The 26,300-nt window shown below is 39.6% G+C and overlaps 1 protein-coding gene across 5 annotated transcripts in view; it reads left to right on the forward strand.

Annotated features, from left to right (window-relative positions):
• The window catches only part of C4BPA (complement component 4 binding protein alpha), a 43,025-nt gene extending 25,759 nt beyond the window's left edge, over positions 1-17,266 (forward strand). For all 5 annotated transcript variants that reach the window (XM_061159975.1, XM_061159976.1, XM_061159977.1 and 2 more), the window contains 7 exons: positions 141-335; positions 578-760; positions 2,233-2,433; positions 3,856-4,047; positions 15,010-15,174; positions 16,170-16,345; positions 16,861-17,266. In XM_061159975.1, the coding sequence (XP_061015958.1) occupies positions 141-335; positions 578-760; positions 2,233-2,433; positions 3,856-4,047; positions 15,010-15,174; positions 16,170-16,345; positions 16,861-17,070 (1,322 nt within the window). In that variant the 3' untranslated portion in view covers positions 17,071-17,266. The remainder of the gene's footprint in view (positions 1-140; positions 336-577; positions 761-2,232; positions 2,434-3,855; positions 4,048-15,009; positions 15,175-16,169; positions 16,346-16,860) is intronic.
• The last annotated feature ends 9,034 nt before the right edge of the window (positions 17,267-26,300 follow it).

The raw sequence follows: 26,300 nt of genomic DNA on the forward strand, positions 1-26,300 counted from the left end.
AACTTTATTACAAGTTAGGTAATAATAAAACTCATGTCCCTCATTGTTGCTTCTTTTACACTTCATTAGAATTTGCATTATGAATGTTAGATTTGTAAGTATGCCTTCCCTCATTATTTCTTCCTCTTCACTCATCTCAGTTGCCAAGTGTGAACCTCCTCCAACCATTAGTAATGGGAGACACAATGGTGGAGATGAAGACTTCTACACATATGGCTCTTCCATCACCTACAGCTGTGACCCTGACTTCTCAATGTTAGGCCAAGCCTCCATTTCTTGCAGAGTGGAAAATAAGACAATAGGTGTCTGGAGTCCAAGTCCTCCTTCTTGTAAAAGTAAGTCATAATGATGAATTTTGGTTTGAATTATTACTTTAAAAGAAAAAGGAAGGTAAAGGTATTGGGGGAGGTGAAATTTTTCAAAGAAAAACTAATTATTTCAATGATGCAGTCATTAATTTGGTAAACTGATACTTAGGCTGTACCAGTATATGGTAACAAATAGCACTGATATGATGGAATCTCATTTTACTGAAGCTTTTAAAAGTTGAAATTTGTCTTTTCTTGTGGATTTTTAGAAGTCATTTGTGTTCAACCAGTGGTTAAAGATGGAAAAATAACCTCTGGGTTTGGACCCACCTATACTTATCAACAGTCTATTGTATATGCCTGTGATAAGGGTTTTCGGCTTGAAGGCAACAGTTTAATCCGTTGTGAAGCTGATAATAGCTGGAATCCTCCTCCACCCACCTGTGAACTCAGTAAGTATGGACCATGAAAGAGTTTCAATGTTTGGCATCTAAAAATATCCAGAAATATTATTGGGAGCATACTTACATGCCTAAGCCCATTTGAATCACACTAGAAGTTTAAATTTAGATCAATCTTTTTTTTTTCTTGTTGAAAAAAAGAATAATTACAGTATATTGTGCAAGGTCATATAACATCACAAAAAGCTGTCACACACAGTTGTAAAGGTTGTGCATACTCCACCCCCAAAGATAGAGGTTAGCATTGTAGAGGTTGGTCTACAGTAAACTGTTTATGGTATGTTTATTTCAACAATTTTCTTGCATTTGATAGAAAATTGCTTTGTCCTAACAAAGATCATATGATAAATGTTTTAAAGATAAACTGTAAAGAGTCCTGAGGGAAAAAGATCTTTTTCTAACTTACACAAAATTTTATATGGATTAACTATCAATGTAATTCTCATACTCTGAAGTTATAAACTCATGTGGATCCCTGAAAATTATCTTAATAGTAGTAATAATAACTTGATGCTAGTATAGGTTTATAGCAAGAATTAATTCAATGAATTCTGTCCGGAATTGTGGGCACTAATATTATCCTCATTTTACGAATCAGACATCCATTATTTGAAATGTCCAGGTTAGGCAAATCCATATAGAGAGAAAGTCTTTTAGTGGTCTCTAGGACCTGGGAGAAGACAAGACTGGGGGGTAACTGCTAACAAGTACTGAGTTTATTTTTGGTTGGTAAAAATATCCAAAAATTGGATAGTGGTGATGGTTGGAGAACTCTGTGAATATACTGAAAACCACTGGATTGTGTACTTTAAATGGATGAATTTTATGTTACGTGACTTGTCTCTCAATAAAACTGTTTAAAAAGACCCTTACCTTGAAGATGAAAATATAATAAATGTCCAAACTGACATGTTTGTATTATATTTCCATATTGTGAACCTGTACTATCAGGAAAGAGTGAAGATGACAAGACACATACTTAGGCTCAAAAGTCACTTGGTATTTAATTTGTTCTTGACAAATCCTTCAATGATAATGTTCCTGATGTCATCTGGATAAGATGAATGGCTCTTGTTTATTTTCTTCTATCAGTCCGGAAACAAGAAAGTTCGATGTGTTTGCCTGGAACATTTCTCCAGCCATACCTGCTTAGCAAGCCCAATGCTTCAATTCAAAGACTAAAATTTGTGATGTAAAATGAAGACGAAAAAGAATTCACATTTTAAAAAGTTGGCACAACACACAGAAATCACTTGTCAGTGCCCCTAGTAAGAACCTCTCTGATGCCTTGCACATTTGGATGCCTGTCCTTGTGTGTTTTCTGGTGAGGCTGACTCATCAGCCATGGTAGGCTGATTCCTGGCTGAGTGAGGACTTGCCACCCTTTTATATGACAGACTCGTTGATCACTGTTGCATCCCTAATGAGAGTGTACTTTTCCCTTGTTCTTTCTTTATGAGCAGATGGTTGTGTTGGCTTACCACACATCCCTCATGCCTCGTGGGGAAGATATGGCTACCGGACACAAACAAAGCAGGAAGTGCATGATATTGGGACTGTATTGAGGTACAGCTGTGATTCTGGCTATAGGCCAAAGGCAGATGGACCTACAACTGTGACTTGTCAGAGCGATTTGAAGTGGAGCCCATACATAGAATGTGAGGGTGAGTTTCTTTTTTTGTAAATCTTTTTGTATATTGAATATTCAGTATGAGCTTGATTTTTCATCTTAAATTGATGTAATTTTTTCCTCAAGATAAATTTAAAATTATGTTAATTGAACTGTATATTGAACTATTATTGCCAGAAGGGACCATAAATTTCTTGGAGTTTGAGCTGAGACATTATAATCTTATCCTGATTCAGAATCAAATGAGGTACAAACACAGAAGTCAAATATTGTACAGATTAAGTATTAGCTCCAATATTGGTAAAGGTAGAATGTAGAATACAACTCAACCATTGCCTGAGTCAGACCTCCATCACAGCCATTTCCTCCCCAGTGTAGACTCTGGGGTGCTTGGCAGAGGAAAGTCTGTGAAGCAGTCATGAACCCAACCAACTGCAAGATGACTTGTGTCTCATGTCTCTTGAGTGGTGGGACTGTGGGCTGAATGACCTGCCTCTAAAAGACTCTGATCCCTGACTCAGTGTTTTTGCCTCAATAGGACAGGAAGGAGATTGTCTCTAGTCTCACTTGAGAGTAAGTGAGGGGCTGAGAGACATATGGATGCAATTTTATGGGACTCTGCAATTGACAACATGCATTTGTATACCCATCTATGATGTCTATGGGGTCGCACAGAGTTGGACATGACTGAAGTGACTTAGCTTAGCTTAGCTTATGAGACTCTTGCCATTTTAGAGGTGAAGACACTGAGGTGCAGAATACAGGGAACTTTATTCTGTAGACTGGAAGTGGAAAAATATGTGAAATGCACAAATAATGATAGCTCAGTTGGTAAAGAATTCACCTGCAATGCAGGAGACCCCAGTTCAATTCCTGGGCTGGGAAGATCTGCTGGAGAAGGGATAGACTACCCACTCCAGTATTCTTGGGCTTCCCTTGTGGCTCAGCTGGTAAAGAATCCACCTAATGTGCAGGAGACCTGGGTTTGATTCCTGGGTTGGGAGTGATTCCCTGGAGAAGGGAAAGGCTACCCACTCCAGTATTCTGGCTTAGAGAATTCCATGGGATCGCAAAGAGTTGGACACGACTAAGTGACTTTCGCTTTCACAAATAATGAAAAATGGTAGTTCACTTATTGAAAGATTATTTGTTTCACATTAGGAGTTAAAGTTTAGTTGCAGTCATTGGAACTCATTTTGTGGAAATAAAATGAAAGACCTTAATGTCGCTGAATTAAAATATCATTAATAAAATCTTTTACCACCACTTAAATTGATTATTGGAAACAAATGAGCTGGAGTGCTTTAGCAAATCAGGGACTGGGAGAACAGACTTGGTGTCCCTGTTATCCCCATCTCTCTTCAGTAATGAGACCTTCTAAAGGGAGAAATGAGATTTAGACATAGGAGCCTCCTCATAGTGATTTTACTATTAGCCTTCTTTTATATTTTTTTAGAGGTATGTTGCCCAGTACCAAACTTGAATAATGATGGCAGCATCACTCTACGGAGAAGACATAGCACTGGTACTCACTGTATCTATTTCAGTGGAGATGAGATTTCATTTAGCTGTCATAATAAACATATATCTCAAGCTACATGTACAAAATATGGCACCTGGAGTCCTAGAATACCAGAATGCAGCCCAGGTAAGAGCTTATGGAAACACATTTTTTTAAAAGAAGTTTTTCATATCAAATTGATGGAAATTATAATTTTTTTGCATTTTATTTACCAACTTTTTAATGAATATATTTAAGATTTGCTATCTATTGTAAAAATCAAATTTTGTTGTTGTTTTTTTTTTTAAAACTTTTATTTTGTTAACTGTGTAACCAATTAACAATGTGGTGATAGTTTCAGGTGAACAGCAATGGGACTCATGTATGTATATCCATGCTCCCCAAACACACTTCCCATCCAGGCTGCCATGTAACATTAAACAGAGTTCCATGTGCTATACAGTAGGTCCTTGTTGGTTATCCATTATGAATATAGTAGTGTGTACTTGTCCATTCCAAACTCCTTAACTGTCCCTTCCCCCATGATTCCCCCTGGCAACCACAAGATCATTCTCTAAGTCTGTTGGTCTGTTTCTGCTTTGTAAGTTCATTTGTATCATTTCCTTTTAGATTCCACATGTAGGTGATATTATGTGATATCTCTTTCTCTGCATGACTTACTCCACTCAGCATGACAATCTCTAGGTCCATCCATGTTGCTGCAAATGAGCTTATTTCATTCTTTGTAATGGCTGAGTACTATTTCATTGTGTATATGTACCACATCTTCTTTATCCATTCTTATGTCAATAGACATTTAGGTTGCTTCCATTTCTTGGCTATTGTAAACAGTGCTACAGTGAACATTGGGGTGCATGTATCCTTTCAGTCCATGTATTCTCCAGATATACGCACAGGAATGGGGTAGCAGGGTCATATAGTAGTTCTATTCTTAGCTTTTTAAGGAACCTCCATACTGTTCTTCATAGTGGCTGTACTAATTTACATTCCCACGACAATGTGGGAAAGTTCCCTTCTCTCCATGTCCTCTATAGCATTCACTATTTGTGGAGTTTTTGATAATGGCCATTGTGATTGCTGTAAGGTGATATCTTATTGTAGTTTTGATGTGCATTTCTTTAGTAATTAGTGATTCTGAGCATCTTTTCATTTGCCTTTTGTCCATCTGTATGTCTTCTTTGGAGAAATGTCAATATTTAGGACTTTGCCCATTTTTGGTTAGGCTGTTTGTTTTGATACTGTTAAACATCATGGGCTTTTCATAAATTTTGGAGACTAATCCCTTGTCAGTCACATAATTAGCAAATATTTTCTCCCAAGCTGTGGATTGTCTTTTTTTGTTGTTGTTTTTTCATTTGCTTATTGTTTATTTTGCTGTGCAAAAGCTTTTGAGTTTAAGTAGAGCTCATTTGCTTATTTTTGTTTTTATTTCCATTATTCTGGGAGATTAATTGAAAAAGATATTGGTGCAATTTATGTCAGAGAGTGTTCTGCCTATGTTTTCCTCTAGGAACTTTATAGATTCTGGTCTCACATTTAGGTCTTTAATCCATTTTGAGCTTATTTTTTGTCTATGGTGTTAAAGAATGATCTAATTTTAGTTTTTAATATGTAGCTTTATATGATTTTCTCAGCATCATTTGAAGAGATTGTCTTTCCAACTTTGTGTAGTCTTGCTTCCTTTGTGCCTAGGTTTTATCTGGGTTTTTTATCCTGTTCCATTGATCTATATTTCTACTTTTGTATGAATATCATACTTTCTTGATGACTGTAGCTTTGCAGTGTAGTCTGAGGTCAAGGAGGCTAATTCCTCCAGCTTTGCTTTTTTTCCTTAAGATTGCTTTGGCTAATTAGGATCTTTGTGTCTCCATGACAAATTTTGAGACTTTTTACTCAAGTTCTGTGAAAAATTCCATTGGTAGTTTGATAGGGATTGCATTGAATCTGCCTTAGGTAGTGTAGCCATTTTAGCCATATTGATTCTTTTAATCTACAAACATGGTATATTTTCATCTGTTTGTGTCTTCTTTTTCTGTCATCAGCATCTTATGGTTTTGAGGGTGCAGGTCTTTTGTCTCACTGTTGTTTAGTTGCTCAGTCATGTCTGGCTCTTTGCAACCCCATGGACTGCAAGCCTTCCCCATCCTTCACTATCTCTCAGAGTTTGATCAAACTCATGTCAGTGATGCCATCCAACCATCTCATCTTCTGTTTCCCACTTCTGCCCCTGACCTCAATCTTTACCAGCATCAGGGTCTTTTCCACTGAATCAAGTCTTTGAATCATGTGTCCAGAATATTGGAGTTTCACCTTCAGCATCAGTCCTTCCAATGAATATTCAGGGTTGATTTTCTTTAGGTTTGACTTGTTTGATCTCCTTGCTGTCCAAAGGGCTCTCAAAAGTCTTCTCTAGCACCATAGTTTGAAAGTATCTGTTCTTCGGAACTCAGTCTTCTTCAAGGTCCAAATCTCACAGCTGTACATGACGACTGGAAAAACCATAGTTTTGACTAGACAGACCTTTGTCAGCAAAGTGATGTCTCTGCTTTTTAATATGCTGTCTAGGTTGGTCATAGCTTTCCTTCCAAGGAACAAGCATCTTTTAATTTCATGGCTGCAGTCACCATCTTCAGTGATTTTGGAGCCCCCCAAAATAAAGTCTCTCACTGTTTCCATTGTTTCTCCATCTACTTGCCATGAAGGGAGGGGACCGGATGTGATGATATTCATTTTTTGAATGCAGAATTTTAAGCCAGCTTTTTCAGTCTTTTCTTTAATTTGTCAAGAGGTTCTTTAGTTCCTCTTCACTTTCTGCCATTATGATGGTGTCATCTGTACTTCTGAGGTTATTGATATATCTCCCCGCAATCTTGTTTACAGCTTGAGAGTCATCCAGCTCAGCATTTCACATGATGTAGTCTGCATAAAAGTTAAATAATCAGGGTGACAATATACAGCCTTGACATACTCCTTTCCCAATTTGGAACCAGTCCGTTGTTCCATGTCCAGTTCTAACTGATGCTTCTTGACCTGCATACAGGTTTCTCAGGAGATAGGTAAGGTGGTCTGGTATTCTCATCTGTTTAAGAATTTTCCACTTTGTTGTGATCCACAGAATCAAAAGCTTTAGTGTAGCGAGTGAAGCAGAGTATAAGTTTTTCTGGAATTCCCTTCTTTTTCTATAGCCAATGGATATTGGCAATTTGACCTCTGGTTCCTCTGCCTTTTCTAAATCCAGCTTGAACATCTGGAAGTTCTCAGTTCATGTGCTGTTGAATCCTAGCTTGAAGGATTTTGAGCACTACCTTGCTGCCATGTGAGATGAGTGCAATTGTGCAGTAGCTTGAACATTCTTTGGCATTGTCCCTCTTTGGGATTGAAATGAAAACTGACCTTTTCCAGCCCTGTGGTCAGTGTTGAAGTTTTCAAATTTGCTGACATATTGAGTCCAGCACTTTCGCTGCATCATCTTTTAGGATTTGAAATAGCTCTGCTGGGATTCCATCACCTCCACTAGCTTTGTTTTATAGTAATGCTCCCTAAGCCCACTTGATTTTACACTCCAGGATGTCTTCTTAGGTAGGTTTATTCCTATATATTTTATCCTTTTCAATGCAGTGGTAATGAATTGTTACTTGAATTTCTCTTTCTGTTCTTTTGTTGTTAAAGTATGGTGAAAACAGAGTGTTTGTCTTTCTCTGTTTGCCTTATTTGAGTCAGCTTACTACTCTCCAGGTTCATCCAGGTTGTTTCAAATGGCAAAACAATTTTTTTATGGCTGAGTAATATATATATATGAAATAGTGATTATATATATATAGTGATATTATATATATGTATCTATCTTCTTTTTCCATTCATCTGTTGATTGACTGCTTGCTTCTGTATCTTGGCTATTGTAAATACGACTTCCATGAACATCGAAAATGATGGTGATTATTAAGGGGAGGTTTCAAACTAGGTAAAAAGCCTTGGACTGGTTGGCCTTGAGCATATGGTAAGCCCTCACCTGGAGTCCTGGAGAAACTGGTTGCTAGGGGAATCAGCCCAGGATCGTTTCTTGGGTCAAGCAATGGGGATTCTGAGATGGTGGAGTCTGTGAGGGTCAAATATAGCTGTCTTGAGCCAAGGTCATATTCAAGGTAGAGCTAAGAGTTTTCATTCTTTTAGCCTTTCTACAGAATGGGGAAACACACACACACAAAAACCAAAAATCCTCAGTAAATTTGCCTCTAGCCTTGGGAACAGAATGACAATTTGGGTGTGAAACCACTGTTCTAGTTCAACTTCGAGAAGATTGTTGACACACAAGTTGGAATGGTTCCAATAGCTTACCTTGCAAAAAAAAAACAAAAAAAAAAAAAACAAAAAAAACTTCAGATTTATAGTTTCCTTTGTAAAAACAAGGGAGGTATTGGAGTTTACCTCAAGACCAATTAGGCTTTGGCAAGACACACAGGAGGCACACTGGAGCATTACCTTTAGAGGTAGGGAGAGGAGTGTAAGCCTGTGAATGCTTAGATAGGTGCAGAGATGTTTCTGATGCCCGCAAGAGGCAGAGAGCCTCTACCTTACTTTGTTTAATATACATCCTCTTAGAATTCCACGGTGGCTTGTGTTCTATCCTTGACCATTTGCCATCTGTTTATCTTCAGACGCAACTTCAGAGATGACAGCATGATACCTAGAGCATAGAGAACCACAGAGAATGAAAGACCTCATTCAAGAATTTTAAGATGTATGAGTGCTTTTACTGATAGCTTAATAATCATTAAAAATGCCATACCCAGTTAGCCCAGCAGTTTCTTCAGCTCAGAGTTTTGAGCACTGATGAATGGATTGTGGAAGAACTCTGTGATTTCAATCTAACTCTCCTGAGTTTATGTAAAGCTTTGCTGTTTCTATTCCAACCCACTGTGCATCAGCCATTTGTGAATTCAAGCAGAAAAATTGTGTTTTCTTGTACTTTTTCCCATTTTGTTATTTTGTACAGACTTTCACAAAGTAGTATTCTCAGATAATAATCTAAGTCATAGTTTCATGTTAAAAACACAAATTATTATATGATTTCTTATTGATTAAAATTTTGTGGAAGTTTTATTAATTGGTAATGCAAAAAGACCAGAAGTGGCTTTTTATAGACCACTTTTAGGCTTCATGAAACCATTATGTGATAGAAATAGGACTATGGTTAAATTTTGAATGAAAATAGGACAGTTTCCCTTTTTGCTATTTGTATTTCATATCTCCACCACTCCAGATAAAGGATTTAAAACTCTGCATGATGCCAAAAGCTCAGGCTCTGTGTACGGCGCAAACTGGATCTTGGAGACAGAGTGTTGGGTGAAGTAGAAAAGAAAAATTTCATTGCTTTGCCAGGTAAAGGGGGACACAGCAGGTTTGTGTCTCTCAAAATTGTATGTCCCAACCTGAAAGGATTTGAGGAGGAAATTTTATAACAATGGTTCAAGGGTGTGCTTGCTGATAAGATTAGAGTGAATTCAGGGCCTCTACTCCCTCATTTGGTCTTAGGTGATCCTTTTTTACTAACTTTTTATTTTATTTGTAGGTTTGGCCAATTAACAATGTTGTGATAATTTCAGGTGAAAAGCAAAGGGACTCAGCCATACATATACATGATTGCATTCTCGCCCAAACTCCCTTCCCATCCAGGCTGCCACATAATATTGAGCAGATTTCCATGTGCTGTACAGTCAGTCCTTATAGGTTATCCATTTTGAATATAGCAGTGTATACATGTCCATCCCAAACCTCCTAACTATCCTCCCATCCCTAGCTTGATGAGCTTCTTTGGTTCCTTTAATGTAGCCTCTGGTGGCCTTTCTCTGGTAAGAAGAATGCTATCATCTTGTTCTTGTTGTTCAGTAATCAAGTCATGTCCAATTCTTCCTGACCCCATGGACTGCAGCATGCCAGACTTCTTCCCTGTCCTTCGGCATCTGCTGGAGTTTGGCCAAGTTTGTATCTGTTGAATTAGTGATGCCATTCAGCCATCTGTTGTGCTCTTCTCCTTCTGCCTTCAGTCTTTCCCAGCATCAGGGTCTTTTCCAATGAGTCAGCTCTTTGCATCAAATGTCCAGAGTATTGGAGTTTCAGCTTCAGTCTCTACAAAGAGTATTGAGCATTGATTTCATTTAAGATTGACTGATTTGATTTCCTTGCTGTCCAAAGGACTCTCTAGAGTCTTCTTCAGGACCACAGTGCAAAACCATCAATTCTTCAGTGCTCTGCCTTCTTTACTGTCCAGCTATCACATCCATACATGACTACTGTAAAGACCATAGCCTTGACTATATGGGCCTTTCTTAGCAAAGTGATGCCTTTGCTTTTTAACACACTGTCTAGGTTTGTCATAGATTTCCTGCCAAGAAGCAATCATCTTCTAATGTCATGGCTCAGTCCCCATCCACAGTGATTTTAGGGCCTGAGAAGGGAAATCTGTCATTGCTTCCTTATTTTCCCCTTCTATTTGCCATGAGGTGATGGGACCAGGTGTCATGATCTTAGTTTTTCAATACTGAGTTTTAAGCTGACTTTTTCACTCTCCTCCTTCACCCTTATTGAGAGGTTCTTTAGTTTCTCTTCTCTTTCTTCCTTTAGGGTGGTTCTTGCACATATTTGAGGTTGTTGATATTTCTCCTGGTAATCTTGATTCCAGCTTATAACTCATCCAGTCTGGCATTTCACTGGATGTGTTCTGTGTATAAGTTAATAAAGATGGTGACAATAAACCACCTCATCATACTCCTTTCTCAATTCTGAACCAGTCAGTTGTTCCGTATGGGGTTCTAACTGTTGCTTCTTGACCCGCATACAGGTTTCTCAGGAGACAGATAACATGGTCTGGTATCCCATCTCTTTAAGAGTTTTCCACAGTTTGTTATGATCCACACGGTCAAGGGTTTAGTGTAGTCAGTGAAGTAGAGGTAGATGTGTGCTGGAATTTCCCATGCTTTCTTTATGATCCAGCAAATGAAGGCAATTTGATCTCTGGTTCCTCTGCCTTTTCTAAACCCAACTTGAAATCTAGAAGTTCTCCGTTCACAAATGCTGAAGCCTAGCTTGGAAGATTTTGAGCAAAACCTTACTAGCATGGGAGATGAGTGCAATTGTCCGGTGGTTTGAACATTCTTTAGTACTGCCCTTCTTGGGAAGTGGGATGATATTGACCTTTTCTAGTCCTGTGGCCACTGCTGGGTTTTCCAAATTTGCTGACATATTGAGTACAGTACTTTAATAGTGTCATCTTTTAGGATTTTAAATATCTGCTGGAATTCCATCACCTCTGCTAGCTTTATTGGCAGCAATGCTTCCTAAGACCCACTAGACTTCACATTCCAGGATATCTGGTTCTAGGTGAGTGATCACACCATTGTGGTTATCTGGGTCATGAATATCTTTTTTGTATAGTTCTTCTGTGTATTCTTGCCACCTCTTAATATCTTCTGCTTCTATTAGATGTCAGTGGAAAGCTGACATCTTAAATAGTTTAAAGACATTGTTATGTATCCTTGAGGCAGACCAAGACTGCCTCAAGGCTCTATTGTTTCCTGGCTGCCCCTCCCTTGTCTTTTCATCCCTTCCTTTCCCAAATTAATACTTGTTAGAATCTGCCCTTTGGAACTCGGGGAATGTGATGGAGGTTGGAGGTGTGTTCCTTACAAGAAACCAGGGACAGAAGGGCTTCTGTGCCCAGGAGCCCCACAGGATCCTGATCAACTTCACGCAGAAGAAAAAAATGCTTATAACTGTGCAATCATATGGTCAGATCTAAATCCACACTTTAAAAAAGAAAATGTTGAATAAAGCTGGCACAAATTCTATAGCTCCTGACTTATTCTCACTAAAGCCAACTGCTGACTTCTTAAAGACAAGGAGGGGTGCAAAGCTCAGCACCCAGTAGCTTTCAGTCTCTCTCTGCTAAAAATGAAAAGATAGAAAATCAGATCTTGAGATAAGGGTCATTCTTCCCCTCCTTACATTTTTGCAGTTTAAGTGTTGGAACTAAAGTGTTACTAAAGAAGAACAATCTAGAGGCAGATGAAATTATTAAATTTAACTTTGATTTCTCCTCTTGGAAATCTACTTAGTTCTTCTGAAGTGTGTGTGAACTGAGAAAAGTTTCCAATACCAGAAATTTCTCTTATTCTTTGGCACTTTTAACCTAGAAGTTCCCATACCCTGCTCAGTTGTGAGTATGTTGGTCTCAGGAACCCCTGGTTGAAACATGTGGGCCCCCTCCCAGGACATCTGGTACTAGGGAAATGACCCTATTATTGTGCTGTGTGTGGATCAATCACTGGATCAGAGAACAAGCTTGGCTTTTGTCCCAGTATCAAGGATGCTTCTAATATCGTAGCATAATAGGGTTTTGGATATCCTCAAGGACAGATTTCCTCCTTGGATAATGGAAATTAGAACAATGAACTTCACAGGGGGATAAATATTAGTAACTGTTGTGACTTCCATCAAGAAAGAGGAAATATACCATTGTTCTTTCCCTACCATGCATGTCTTTCATAATTTGCTTTTACAATGTAAGTTTAGAATTTAAGAAATGTGTAATGGTGGTGATTTGTCTGACCTGATGTTTTTATGTGTTGTATTTTTTTTTTTTTTTTACCTAGCTTCATTTGTACAATTTGAACACAGGAAATGAACTTGCAGTGAAAATCCTTTCCTGCAGCCTCATTCAGTTGGAAAAATGAAACAAAACACACACACCCCAACAAAAAACACACTAGGTTAAAAGCTTGTATACACTGAATGTTTTTTAAGTGGATAAGTTTGTTAAAAAATACTGCTCCTTAGTCCAACTTTCTCTTTATCGCCCATTATTTGATCCCATTCTTTGACTTTGCTGGTTTCCCTCTCTTTTCTGAATCAATGAAAATGCGTCACATCTAATAGATAAGCTAGGCATTTCAATTTTTACCTTTTGTTTCTTGGTATTTATCCCTTGGACTGCAAGGAAATCCAACCGGTCCATCCTAAAGGAGATCAGTCCTGAGTGTTCATTGGAAGGTCTGATGTTGAAGCTGAAACTCCAATACTTTGACCACCTCATGTGAAGAGTTGACTCACTGGAAAAGACCCTGATGCTGGGATGGATTGGGGGCAGGAGGAGAAGGGGATGACAGAGGATGAGATGGCTGGATGGCATCACCGACTCGATGGACATGAGTTTGAGTAAACTCTGGGAGTTGGTGATGGACAGGGAGGCCTGGTGTGCTGCGATTCATGGGGTCGCAGAGTCGGACACGACTGAGAGACTGAACTGAACTGATTTATTCTTTTTTCTTCCTTTCTTTCTGGTCCGTGTGCCTTCACCTACTACAGTATAAACCCGCTCAAATCTATTTGAACCTGCCTTTCAGAGTTTACTTCTTTTCTTCCTCCTCTACCTTCTATACTCTGGAACATCATCATGCCATCTAGTCTTGCTTATTCAGTAGAATTAACATGATGCCACTGATGTTCTGTATCAAAGTGCTGTTCTATGGATGTCTGCATGGTCATGATATCTTCAGAGTCTATTATGACAGGGACAGAAGTGTTATCACAGCCAAGGACTAAAAATGCAGATGGATGATCTTGACCTTTTCATATGTATGCAAACTGCTTGTGATGCTCTTTTCTGACAGGGCTGGAAAAGAAGGCCAGTGCTGAATCAGTGACATCACTTATCAGAAGACATGTTAATCTGCTCTAGCAAAGATACCACGTGTGGTACAGTGGCTGCAATGCTGTTGCATTTTTAGTAGTCTACTGTAATTCTCCGGAATCCTAATTTTTTGTAGTAGACAGACTTATGAAGTACATGGGGATATGATGACCACTCTTGCAACTTTAATTATTTAAGAGTGACAGATATTTCTCCATTTTCTCTACACATTGGTAAATGATATTTAAAAGAACTTATCTTCTTTGCCTCTAAGGGAAGGGTATAGGTCATATCAGTGACTTCTACTTGGTTTTCTTGGATAGGACAGTCTTACCCCATAGGCCAAGGACCACTATGGGGATTAACGTAATCACGTGGTGGAGTTTCCTGCATGTGTGTGGCACATCTACTCCAGCTTACTCACTCTTCTGAGTCACTTAATCACTCTCTCTACCACTTGCCACAGAAGCTCCAGCATTTGAACCTCATTGTTGGCATCACATTTTCCATGCCTCAAGGAGGCATCTTAGGATAGTACTATAGATACTATCATCCATCAGTTTATATTTTACTGACATTTTCAAAAGTGTCAAGTGTTGCTCAGTCGTGACTGACTCTCTGTGTTCCCACCAGGTAGCCCACCAGGCTTCTTTATCCATGGAATTCTCCAGGCAAGAATGCTGGGGTGTGTTGCCATTCCACTCCCCAGAGAATCTTCCCGATCCAGGGATCAAACCTGGGTCTCCCTCACTGCAGGCAGATTCTTTACAGTCTGAACCACCAGGGAAGGCATTTCCAGTGGCCTGTTTTATCTAAACTTCTCATGCAGTGTGTGTGGGTCCTGACAGTGTTCCATTTCACACAGGTGCCCAGCACTGTGTCATGTCTATTTTCCAGCATGCAAGCCATCATTTTTATTCTTTCTATAAGCTCTTTCTGAACTATTTTAGAGGACAGTGAGTATATTCTTGGGAGGATGGGTGGACTGGTTTTATTGGGAGCAATGAGTCAGAGATTGTGGATTTATCTTGCATCTTTAGTTTCTCCCAGATACACATCTTTGCATTTAGCAGGAAAGCAGTGGAGTGTGATACAGGTACAGTGTGACTTTGACTGAACTCTGTCTTCCTGCCAAAATGGCTCCTAAATAGTGTCAAGTTTAGTGAATTTTCAAAAAAAGGAAGCAAATCCTAAGTGCTTGTCAGTCCACTGTAACCTTTCTATGGTTCCTGAGCCTCAGGCCTTCATGAAGGCAGCTCGAGACTTGAGTTTGGCTGAGTGATTGGATGGGCCGAGAAGACAGAAGGACAGACGGAAGCCTCCTTTGCCACACAGGTTCTAGGAAGTGTTATTATATGCATTCTACATGCCGACCTCTTTTCACTTTTGTGTCTTACCTCAAGATTGCGAATCCCCTCCTGGCATTGCCCATGGACAACATAAAATAGTCTCTAAATACTTTGAACGTGAAGCTGAATATAAATGTGATGAAGGGTACATCCTGGTTGGAGCGAACAGACTCTCCTGCACTTCTTCAGGCTGGTCACCTGCAACCCCTCAGTGTAAAGGTAACTCTGGCTCCCTCTTCATTTTAGGGGCAGGGGTGGGGCTATCATCAAAGGATTGAGAGCACAGTTTTTTCCCTGTGAGAGGCAGCAAAAAAAAAACCCATTTGATTTGACTTATTTAAAATAATCACTATAGTCTGATGGTATCCAAAGCAAAAAGCTCAGAGGGCACACAGAACATTAATCTCCCCTTCTTTCTCCCAGGTACAAAATTCAGCCTTTGTGAGGCAGCCCCATTTCCCAGTTTCTTGTGTAATTCCAGAAATAGTCTACAGATGGTACATTCTATCTGAGTGTAGCTGTGGCCTGCAGCAAAACTTTCATGAAAAGTTGGTCTAGAATGTAAGCCCCAGTGGGCTGATGCCAAGCATTGTGAAATCACAAGCATTTCCGTCAGAGCCAGTGCAGGGCACCAGCTGCTCACAGTGTAGCTGTGTGTTGAGGGACTCCTAATTTTCCAGTGGTTACGGGGACAAGAGGTCAAAATCAGGTCTGATTATTGCAGGCACACAGGTTTAATATCACTTCATCATCAACAACTTCAAGGATGATTTGCCACCGTTGTCTCCTTTACACACAGGAGAATAATAAGCAAGAGGGAAAATTTTTTATCTATTGTCTTACAGGAAACGAGATACAAGAGACAGCTGATTTGATAGTTGAAGATTTGGGGTCACATACCCTTTTTATATTCTGTCATGCTATTTAAAATTGTTATATCCCTCAGCAAGTCACTTAACCTCTCTGTATCTCACTTTCTCTTAGATAAAATAGTGAGACTTTAATAAGATAATCACATAAAGATCTACCCCAAAGTCTGATAAAGTACTATCCCAATGCTCAGTAAATATGCTAATGAATATTATTTTTCTCCTCAAGATTAAAAAAAAGGTAAAACAATTAGCAACACTTAAATACAGTTCATTCTTAGTACCCTAGGTTTGTATGTTTTTTCTTAGGTCTGTAACTTGCTTAAAATTGTGATTCCATTGCAGCATTGTGTCTGAAACCAACGATAGAACATGGAAGGTTATCTGTGGAGAAGGTTAGATATGTTGAACCTGAAAGAATTACTATCCAGTGTAAGTCTGGCTATCGTTTGGTTGGTTCAGAAAATATCACTTGCTCAGAGGACAGAACCTGGTCCCCAGCGGCACCCAAGTGTGAGTGGGTAAGTCACACAATTTGAGGTAGTTTTTGTGTTATTAAACCCTGAAGCACTGTCCTGCCAGCAAAGGAGATATCTGGCTTGTCAAGATTCAGTCATTCAAAGGAACTCTCAATTTTGCTTTGAAGCCTTCTGGTCAGACAGGAGATGCAGTTCTCCTGCTCTCACTTGTGATCAGGGAAAACTGAGCCCCTTTGGAGTGGAGGTCTCAGACCTGGTAGTACTGACTCCCAACTTTTCTAGAGGATTTGATATACTCTTGTCCCATTTCCAGATGGTCAGAAGTAGTGTCTGACCCCCCAGAAGCTTTCTGGGAGGCTGCCTCAGAGCAGAGTTATATTCCTCTCAGGAAGATGATGGTGGGAAACAAGGTGTGTCTGGTTTTCCTGCCCACCCACCAGCCCTGGGGTGTGTCTTGGTCCTGAATCTGTAACCCTGCCAGTTTCCACATGAACTATGCCCCCCTACAATCGGGAGAGAAGTCTTTCAAGCACACTCATCATGTGTTTCTCCTCTAGGAGTATCCTGAAGGCTGTGAGCAAGTAATCACAGGCAGGAAACTCTTGCAGTGCCTCTCAAGTCCAGAGGAGGTGAAATTGGCCCTGGAAGTGTACAAGCTGTCCCTGGAGATTGCACTCCTGGAGCTTCAGATAGATAAGCCAAAGGATGCTTCTCTGGAAGCATCAGAGAGGGAGAAATATGTGCCTGCTGCCTTTAATCCAATATAGATCACTTCAGTTATTCACCTTTACCATCTGTTTATGCCATCAATTGTGGTAATAGTTAGCTAGAAAGGATAATTTGTTAACATTTAGTTCTGTGAGATTGTAGAATTATTCACCATTTTCTGACTCATTGTTTTTGCTTTTCCGGCTACATTGTACATATTTTTTTTCCCATTAAAAATTAACATATCTAACTGCATTTTGTCTTCAGGGTCATTAGGACTCTGTGAAATGAGGTCTGAGAATAAACCCATGCATAAAGTTGATACATTTATTTTACTGTAGAGACCCTGGACATAGGGACTTGGGTTTACACCAATACATTTTTCTGCATTGCCTTTACTCAACAGTTCTGCATATATAGGTCACTCAGGTGCTCAGTATTTAAACATCAACACACCCCAAATGCTTTGTTCATTGTTGCCCTTTTGAATCTGTCATGCCCTTTTCTAAGCTCCGTGCACTTGGCCTCTGCCCCAGTAATGCATGGGGCATTGCCTTATGAGAAGGGCATTCTTGTCTGTGTCAGTCTCCTGATTCCATCCTCAGCAACAAACTCTGAAAGTTTGACGAGTGAAAGCCAACCTGGCAGCCACCTTTGTGCTCCTAAGTCCTTGATCTGGCTTGGTCCTTATTTTCCTAAATAGAAAGAAAAATGGCTTGAGCAATTGTTTCCCATCTGAGGAGAAACCTTATATCAATCACTTTTATGTCTCAAGGTGTTCGGAGACTTTTATTCTTTGCACTAACCACTTCTTCCAACTCTTGCATCCTCTGAAATCTCTCTCTTACTCATATCTTGGCTCTTTTGGTTATTCCATCTGCTTTGTACACAGAACTCTATGTGGAAACAGTGGCTTCTTTAACTCCCCTCAACATACTCCAATGAGACCATGTTGTATAACAGGCTTTCACTAAACCTTCAATACGTTTGAATTGCTATAGTTACCTACTTAACACAGAAGGTATCTATTCATGGTCTTAAAAGCCATTTGTCTGATCCTTTTACTCAGAATTTCTTTTGGTTGATATTTGTTTTGGTTTTCTCCTGAGACAAGTGAGGGACTACTCTTCATGGGAGGTGCCCCAGAAAGTGCTGTGATTGAGTGGGAGGAGTGGGAAAGGGAGGATCGCCTCAAGAGGTCATTGCTGCTGCAAGCAGAAGCTCAGTCGTGCTAACTGCTTTCTGGGAGCATGTGGAACACAAGTTGTCTTTCCAAGGAGGAGGACCCGGGGTATTTATTGCCAGTTCTCTCCTTTCAGTGGTAAAGACTCGCTCTGGTAGCACTGACACTCAGTCACATCTGACCTGCACTGTGGGCCAGTGGAGGCAGCAATGAGACATCAAGGCAGAGAGACACGGGTAGCCGATGTTTCCGTGGGGCTGCTCGTGGTAACCTCCAGAGCAGGTATGTGGGCAGAGCATAAGTCACGTCTTCTCCAGTTGCTTTTTCTCTGTTGAAGTGCTGTTCCAGCCTATCCATTTTTTCCCCACTCAAATCTCTTGTGCTTGTGCTCAGCCATTTCAGTTGTGTCTGACTCTACGATCCCATGGGGTATAGCCTGCTAGGCTCCTCTGTTCATGGGATTCTCCAGGTAAAAGGACTGCAGTGGGTTGCCATTTCCTCCTCCAGGCGATCTTCCTGACCCAGGGATCCAACCTGTGTCTCTTGTGTCTCCTGCATTGGCAGGTGGATTCTTTTACCACTGGGCCACATGGGGAGCCCCGCACACACTGTGTACAAAACAGTTACAATTCATACATGTGCTGTAACAAATATTGATTCCTCTTCTTTTGGTTTGGGACATGAGGATGAAGCATAAGCTTCAGTGGTCCTTTAGACACTGTGTGAATAGGATTTCACCATCATCTTCTATAATTGTCCAAATTTCTCATGTATTATAACTATCTTCACATTCATCATCAAAAATATGATCTAAGAAAGTGGAATATCCTGTTAGGTATATACATGAGCTGAGAAAGCTTAGGAAAGCTTTATTAGAAGAATTTGCAAGAGATTAATTTTTTCAACTTGGTGCTTCCTAAGGGTTTGAGTGAGAGGGAGAAAAGGGACCTGGATGTTTTATATCAAAATTTTAAAGTTTAGAGCAGAAGAAGATCATGGAGCAGTAAGATGGGGAGATCACCTGCCTCCCCAGAAACATAAAAAACTCATCAAGATATGAAACAATTACAAAGCACCCTCTAAATGACAGCTGAAGACCCGAGATCTCCAAAGGGGCAAGCTAAGGTCCCTGGAATGAGGTAGGATGAAAGATAAAGACATTAAAAGGGAAAGAGAGAGAGAGAGAAAGAGAACTTCAGGACAGGAGCTTGTGCCCCAAGGGAGGGAGGGAGTCATGAAGCAGAAAAAGTTTCCATGCACTGGGGAATTCCCTCACAGGTGGGACAAAGAGGGAGCTGCGGAACCTCAGAGAGCCATGCAAAAGTGGGAGCCCAGAGGCAAAATACAGAGAGAGCTGCACTTCTCAGCCCATAAGCAGCTCACAAGTCTTAGCCCTGATCAGAGGGTGGAGGCCGGGAGCCAAGAGAAGTGGCTAACAAGCCCCAGCCCTGCCCAGAAGGACGGGGCAAGAAGCTAAGAAAAGCACGACGTGAGCATCCCCCTAACAGGCTCCACCTGCAACACTGGGTAGGACCCGGATCGGAAGCTCTGGGAAAGGTCCCAGGGAGAGGTAGCGGGCTGGTGGCAGTGAGGATGTGCTGAGATACTTCAGTGCGGCTGTGGAAATAGACTTGTCTATTACTGCCAAAGCCAGGAGGGGTGCCAGAGACAGTGGACAAAACACCACTGATTGGGTCCTGATCCCAGAGGTTGCAGCTACCACGAGGCAGTTAGCAGGTCCAGGTTACTGCTTGCACCTTGCTGGGAGCTTGAAGAGCTGAGCTCTTTCTAGGAACCCTTTCCCCCAGGAGAACTCGAGACCTACCTCAGATTGTAACAACATCCAATAGGTCACTACTGCACAGGTACTCCCCAGGACAACCCATGTGTGGTGGCCATATCCTCCCCTCTCCCCAGCCCAAGAGAGCAAGAGAACCCCAATGAGACTTGGCCTTTGCCCCCTCATGTCCAGGGCAGGAACAGACAGTGGACCCAAGGGGCAACTCCACACACTGGGAGTTGCCACAAGCTGGGATAAGGCCAGATCTGACACTGAAGTCACCCTACACTGCCCACGACAGGTCCAGAGGCCTTCCTGGCAATATTAGAGGTCTTTGGTGTAAGCCTCACTGGGTGTTCTGGGCTGCTGAGTGTTGCCTTCACCAAGAGTGTTGGTAATATACCTGGCGAAAAAAGAAAGAGTGAAGGAAAAAAGAGATAATCTGTCTGTTGGTAATCTGTCTGTTGTGCTGTGTGGCTTGTGAGGTTTGGAACTTCCATAGGCATCGAGCCTGAACCCCTGAGGTGAGAGACTCAAGCCTAGGACTTTGAACCACTGGAGCACTCCTGACCCCAGGGAACTTTAATAGATGAGAGCCTTCCCAAAGGCCTTTGTCTCAACACCAAAACGAGACCCACCCAAAAGCCAGCAAGCACCAGTGCCCAGATACCCACACCAATTCTTCAAAGAGACAGGAACACAGTGCTGCACATTAGCAGACAGGCTGCCCAAAGCCATACTGAACCCATAGGCACCCCAAAACCTACTACTGGACACGGTGCTGCCTTCAGAGAGAGAAGATATAACCAGAACACAGGCATAAGCTCCCCCAACCAGGAGACCATCCCAGGACACTTGTCCAACCACACCCACAGGGAGCAGAGTCCACAACTAGGAAGAACTGTGACCTTGAGAACTTTTTTCTTTTTCTTCTTTTAAATCACACTTTTTTTATTCTCCCTACATACTTCTACTTCTACACTGGCCTTTTGCAATGCTGTGGATTTTTCGTTTTTAAAATCTTTTTAAAAAGATTGTTTCTTCCTCTTTTGGGATTTTTTTGTTGTTGTTCTGTTTGTCTGTTTTTCTTATTGTTTTTCCTGCTGTAGCTATTCCTTAATAAATATAAATCTTTTTCATATATACCTATTTATCTTGGCTTTTCTATTTTTATTCTTTTATCTTTTCTTCTGCCCCCTCCTTTTCTCTTTTATTTCCCTTCTTCTCTTTTTTCCTTCACTCTTTCTTTTTTTCACCAGGTATGTTAATTTATGTTTTCTTTGCTATATTCCCCAGCTGACACTCTGCTCTGGCTCAGTTTTCCAGTCTGAGTTTTAGCTAACCCTGTTTTTAATTGGTCAGTATCACTTTTGGTTTCCTTTGCTCACCAAGTCAACCTCTTGTACTTTCTTTTCTTTGGAATACATTGGTTATATTTGTGTGTGTGTAAGGGTGTGTATATGTCCCATTGCTTTTGTAATTGTCTGCCTGACCTTGTATTTACAATTTATGTAGGTTTACCTTTTATTTCTTGTTATGTTTTGCTTTTTGTCTTGGTATGTTTATTTTAATCCCCTTTAGTCCCCCAAAAAATGACTTATGGAGTCTTCCATCCAGGGATTCGGGCTGAACCATTGAAGTGGGAGCCCTCAGCCCAGGAACCCAGACTGCCAGAGAACTCCTAACCGCAGGGGATATTAATTATTGAGAACTTCCATGAAGTCCTACACCTGTACACAAAGTCTGGTATCACCCAGTTGCCAAGGCACCCAGTTTAGGACACCTCACTCAAAGAACAAGCAAGACAAAAACACAAAAATAATCATCGCTGACAAGATTCCCACAGACACTCCAAAATATACCACCTCACACAGTCCTGCCTATCAGAAGGAAAAACAAGATAAACAACAACAACAAAAACCTCCCAACTCACCTCCTCCCACTAGAATGCAGGCACAAGGCACCCCTAACAAGAAGTCAACACAGACAACTGAACCAACCTTAACCACTGAGGGCAAAAACCACAAGGAGGAAGGAATATGACCCTAAAGCCTGGGAAAAGGAGATCTCAAATGGAGTAAGTTGGGGAGAAAAAATGAAAAGACAGAAATATAGCACAAAGGAATAAACAAAGTTGAAACTCACAAGATCAAATAAACAAAGAGGAAATAGGAAAACCACCTGAAAAAAAATTCAGAATAATGATAGTGAAGATGTTCCAAAGCCTCTAAAATAAATGGAGTAAATATAAGAAGCAATTAATACAATTAACAATGACATAAGAGAAGTAAAGAATAAACAGAGATGAATAACACAATTACTGAAATTAAAAATACCCTAGAAGGAACCAAAAGTACAATATCTGAAGCAGAAGAACGGATAGGTGAGCTGGAAGATAGAATGGTGAATTCTGCTGAAGAGCAGAGTAAAGGATAAAGAATGAAAAGTATTGAGGATAGTCTCAGAGACCTCTGGGACAATATTAAATGCACCAACATTAGAGTTATAGGAGTCCTAGAGGGAAAAGAGAAAAAGAAAGGCACTGAGAAAATTTTTGAAGAGATTATAGTCGAAAACTTCCCCAACACGGGAAAGGAAATAGTCAATCAAGTCCAAGAAGTGCAGTCCCATGCAGGAGAAACCCAAGAAGAAACTCGTCGAAACACATACTAATCAAGCTAACAGAGATTAAACACAAAGGAAGAGAGCAGCAAGGGAAACAGCGATACAGTGTACTGAGGTGTACATATGGAATTTGGAAAGACGGTAATGATGATCCTACATGCAAGGCAGCAAAAGAGGCACAGATGTAAAGAACAGACTTTTGGACTTATGTGGGAGAAGATGAGGGTGGGATGATTTGAGAGAATAGCATTGCAACATATATGTTGCCATATGTAAAATAGATGACCAGTGCAAATTCAATGCATGAAGCAGGGCACTCAAAACCTGTGCTCTGGGACAACCCAGAGGGATGGGGTGGGGAGGAAGGTGGGAGTGGGGGTCAGGATGAGGGGAAACATGTGCACCCATGGCTGATTCATGTCGATGCATGGTGGAAACCACCACAATATTGTAAAAATATTGTTAAAAAAAAAAAAAGAAAGAAAGAAAGAAAGAAAGCAGCAAAGGAAAAGCAACAAGTAACATACAAGGAAAAACCCATACGATTAACGCTAATCTTTTGGCAAAAACTCTGCAGGCTAGAGGGACTGGCAGGATATATTTAAAGTACTGAAAGCAAAAAATTTACAACCATGCTTACTCTACCCAGCAAGGATCACATTCAAAATTGATGGAGAAATCAAGAGCTTTACAGATAAGCAAAAGTTAAGGGAATTGAGCACCACCAAACCAGCTTTACAACAAATGTTAAAGGAACTTATATAGGTAGTAAACACACGAGAAAGGGAAGACCAGAAAAACAAACCCCAAACAATTAAGAAAATGCCAATAGGAACATATATATCAACAATTATTTTAAATGTAAGTGGATTAAATACTCCAACCAAAAGACACAGACTGGCTGAATCGATACACACACACACACACGAAAAACCCATATATATGCTGTCTACAAGAGACCTACTTCACCCATGGTGGATTCAAGTCAATGTATGGCAAAACCAATACAATATTATAAAGTAAAATAAATAAATAAATAATTTTAAAAATTTACATTGATTTTTAATAAATCAATAAATCATAAAAAAGAGACCTACTTCAGATCTAGAGACATAAACAGAATGAATGTAAAAGGGTGGAAAATTATATTGCATGCAAATGGAAATCAAAAGAAAGCTGGAGTGGCAACTCTCATTTCAGACAAAATACACTAAAAATAAAAAAGATTGCAAGATATAAAGAAGGACACTACATAATAATCAAGGGATTAATCCAAGAAGAAGACAGAACGTTTGGAAATATTTAGGCACCCAACACAGGATCATCTCAGTACATAAGCAAACATTAACAGACATAAAAGAGGAAATTGACGGTAACACAGTAATAGTAGGGGATTTTAACACTCCACTTACAGCAATGGACAGATCATCACAACAGAAAATCAATAAGGAAACACAAACGTTAAATGAAATATTAGACCATTAGGACTTTCTGTCCAAACGCAGAATACACTTTCTCTTCAAGTGCACATGGAACATTCTCTAGAATAGACCACATTTTGGGTCACAAATCAAACTTCAGTAAATTTAAGAAAATTGAAATTGTATAAAGCATTTTTTCTGACTACAACACTATGAGACTAGATATCAGTTATAGGAAAATAATACTGTAAAAAAAACCACAATCACATGGAGATTAAAGAATACATTTCTAAGCAACAAACAGGTTACTGAAGAAATAAGAAGGAAAAAAAAAAGATTCCTAGAAACAAATGACAGTGAAAACACAATGACCCAAAACCTGTGGGATGCAGCAAAAGCAATTCTAAGAAGGAAGTCTGTAGCAATACAATCCTACCTCCAGAAACAAGAAAAGCATTGAATAGACAACCTAACTCTACATCTAAACAGCTGGAAAAAGAAGAACAGAAATGACCTCAAAGTTAGTGGAAGGAAAGAAATCATAAAGATCAGAGCAGAAATAACTGAAAAAGAAATGAAGGAAGTAATAGTGAAGATTAATAAAACTAAAAGCCAGTTCTTTGAAAAGATAAGCAAAATTGACAAACCATTAGCCAGAGTCATCCAAAACAAAAAAAAAAAAAAAAAAAAAAAAGGAGGGGGTTAGAGGAAAAATCAAATAAAAAAATTAGGAATGAAAAAGGAGAGGTTACAACAGACAACGTAAAAATACAAGGGATCTTGAGAAACTATTAAAAGCAACTATATGCTAATAAAATAGACAACATAGAGGAAATGGACAGATTCTTAAAAGGTTTAACCTTCTAAGACTGAGCAAGGAAGAAATAGAAATTATGAACAAGCCAACTGCCAACACTGAAGTCGAAACTGTGATAAACAAAAATCTCCCCCAAAACAAAAGTCCGGTGTCAGATGGCTTCACAGGTAAACTCTATCAAACATTCAGAGAAGAGCTAATGCATATCCTGAAACTCTTCCAAAAAATTGCAGAGGAAAGAACATTTCCAAGCTTATTCTATGAGGCCACAATCACCCTGATACCAAAGCCAGAGAAAGACATCACAAAAAAGAAAATTACAGGCCAGTATCACTGATGAACATAGATTAAAAATCCTCAACAAAATTCTAGCAAACAGAATTCAACAACACATTAAAAAGATCATACACCACGATCAACTTGAGTTTATGCCAGTGACACAAGGATTCTTCAATATACACAAATCAATGTGATACATCATATTATCAAGTTGAAAGATTAAAAACCATATAATAATCTCAATAAATGCAGAAAAAGTTTTTGACAAAATTCAGCACCCATATATAATAAAAACTCTTCAAAAATGGGCATAGAAGGAACATACCCTAACATAATAAAGGACATATACAACAAGCCCACAGCAAATATTATTCTCAATGGTGAGGAACTGAAAGCATTCTCTCTAAGATCAGGAACAAGACAAGGGTGTCCACTCTTGCTATTATTATTCAACAAAGTTTTGGAAATCCTAAGCAATAAGAGAAGAAAAAGGAATAAAAGGAATCTAGATTTGAAAGGAAGAAGTAAAATTCTCACTATTTGCAGATGACATGATACTGTACATAGTATCATGTACTATCATGTACCTAAAGATACTATCAGAATATCACTAGAGCTAATCAGTGAATTTAGTAAAGTCACAGGATACAAAATCAATATGTATAAATCTCTTGCATTCCTATATGCTAACAAAGAAATACCATAAAGAGAAATTAAGCAATCAATCTCATTTACCATTCCAACAAAAAGACGAAATACCTAGGAATAAACCTAAGTAGGAAGACAAAAGAACTGTATACAGAAAACTATAAGACACTGATGAAAGAAATCAAAGAGGACATAAGCAGATGGAGGGATATCCCATGTTCCTGGGATGGAAGAATCAATATTATAAAAATGACTATACCACCAAATGCAATCTACACATTCAATGCAATCCTTATCAAATTACCCATGGCAGTTTACGCAGAACTAGAACAAAAATTTTACAATTCATATGAAAAAAACACAAATGACCCCAAATATTCAAAGCAATCTTGAGAAAGAAGAATGGAGCTAGAGGAATAAACTTACCTGATTTCAGACTGTACTACAAAGCTACAGTCATCAAGACAGTATGGTACTGGCACAAAAAGAGACGTATAGGCCTATGGAATAGAATAGAAAGCCCAGAGATAAACCCT

Source organism: Dama dama, chromosome 14, assembly GCF_033118175.1.
Source record: "Dama dama isolate Ldn47 chromosome 14, ASM3311817v1, whole genome shotgun sequence".
NCBI classification, from domain to species: domain Eukaryota; kingdom Metazoa; phylum Chordata; class Mammalia; order Artiodactyla; family Cervidae; genus Dama; species Dama dama.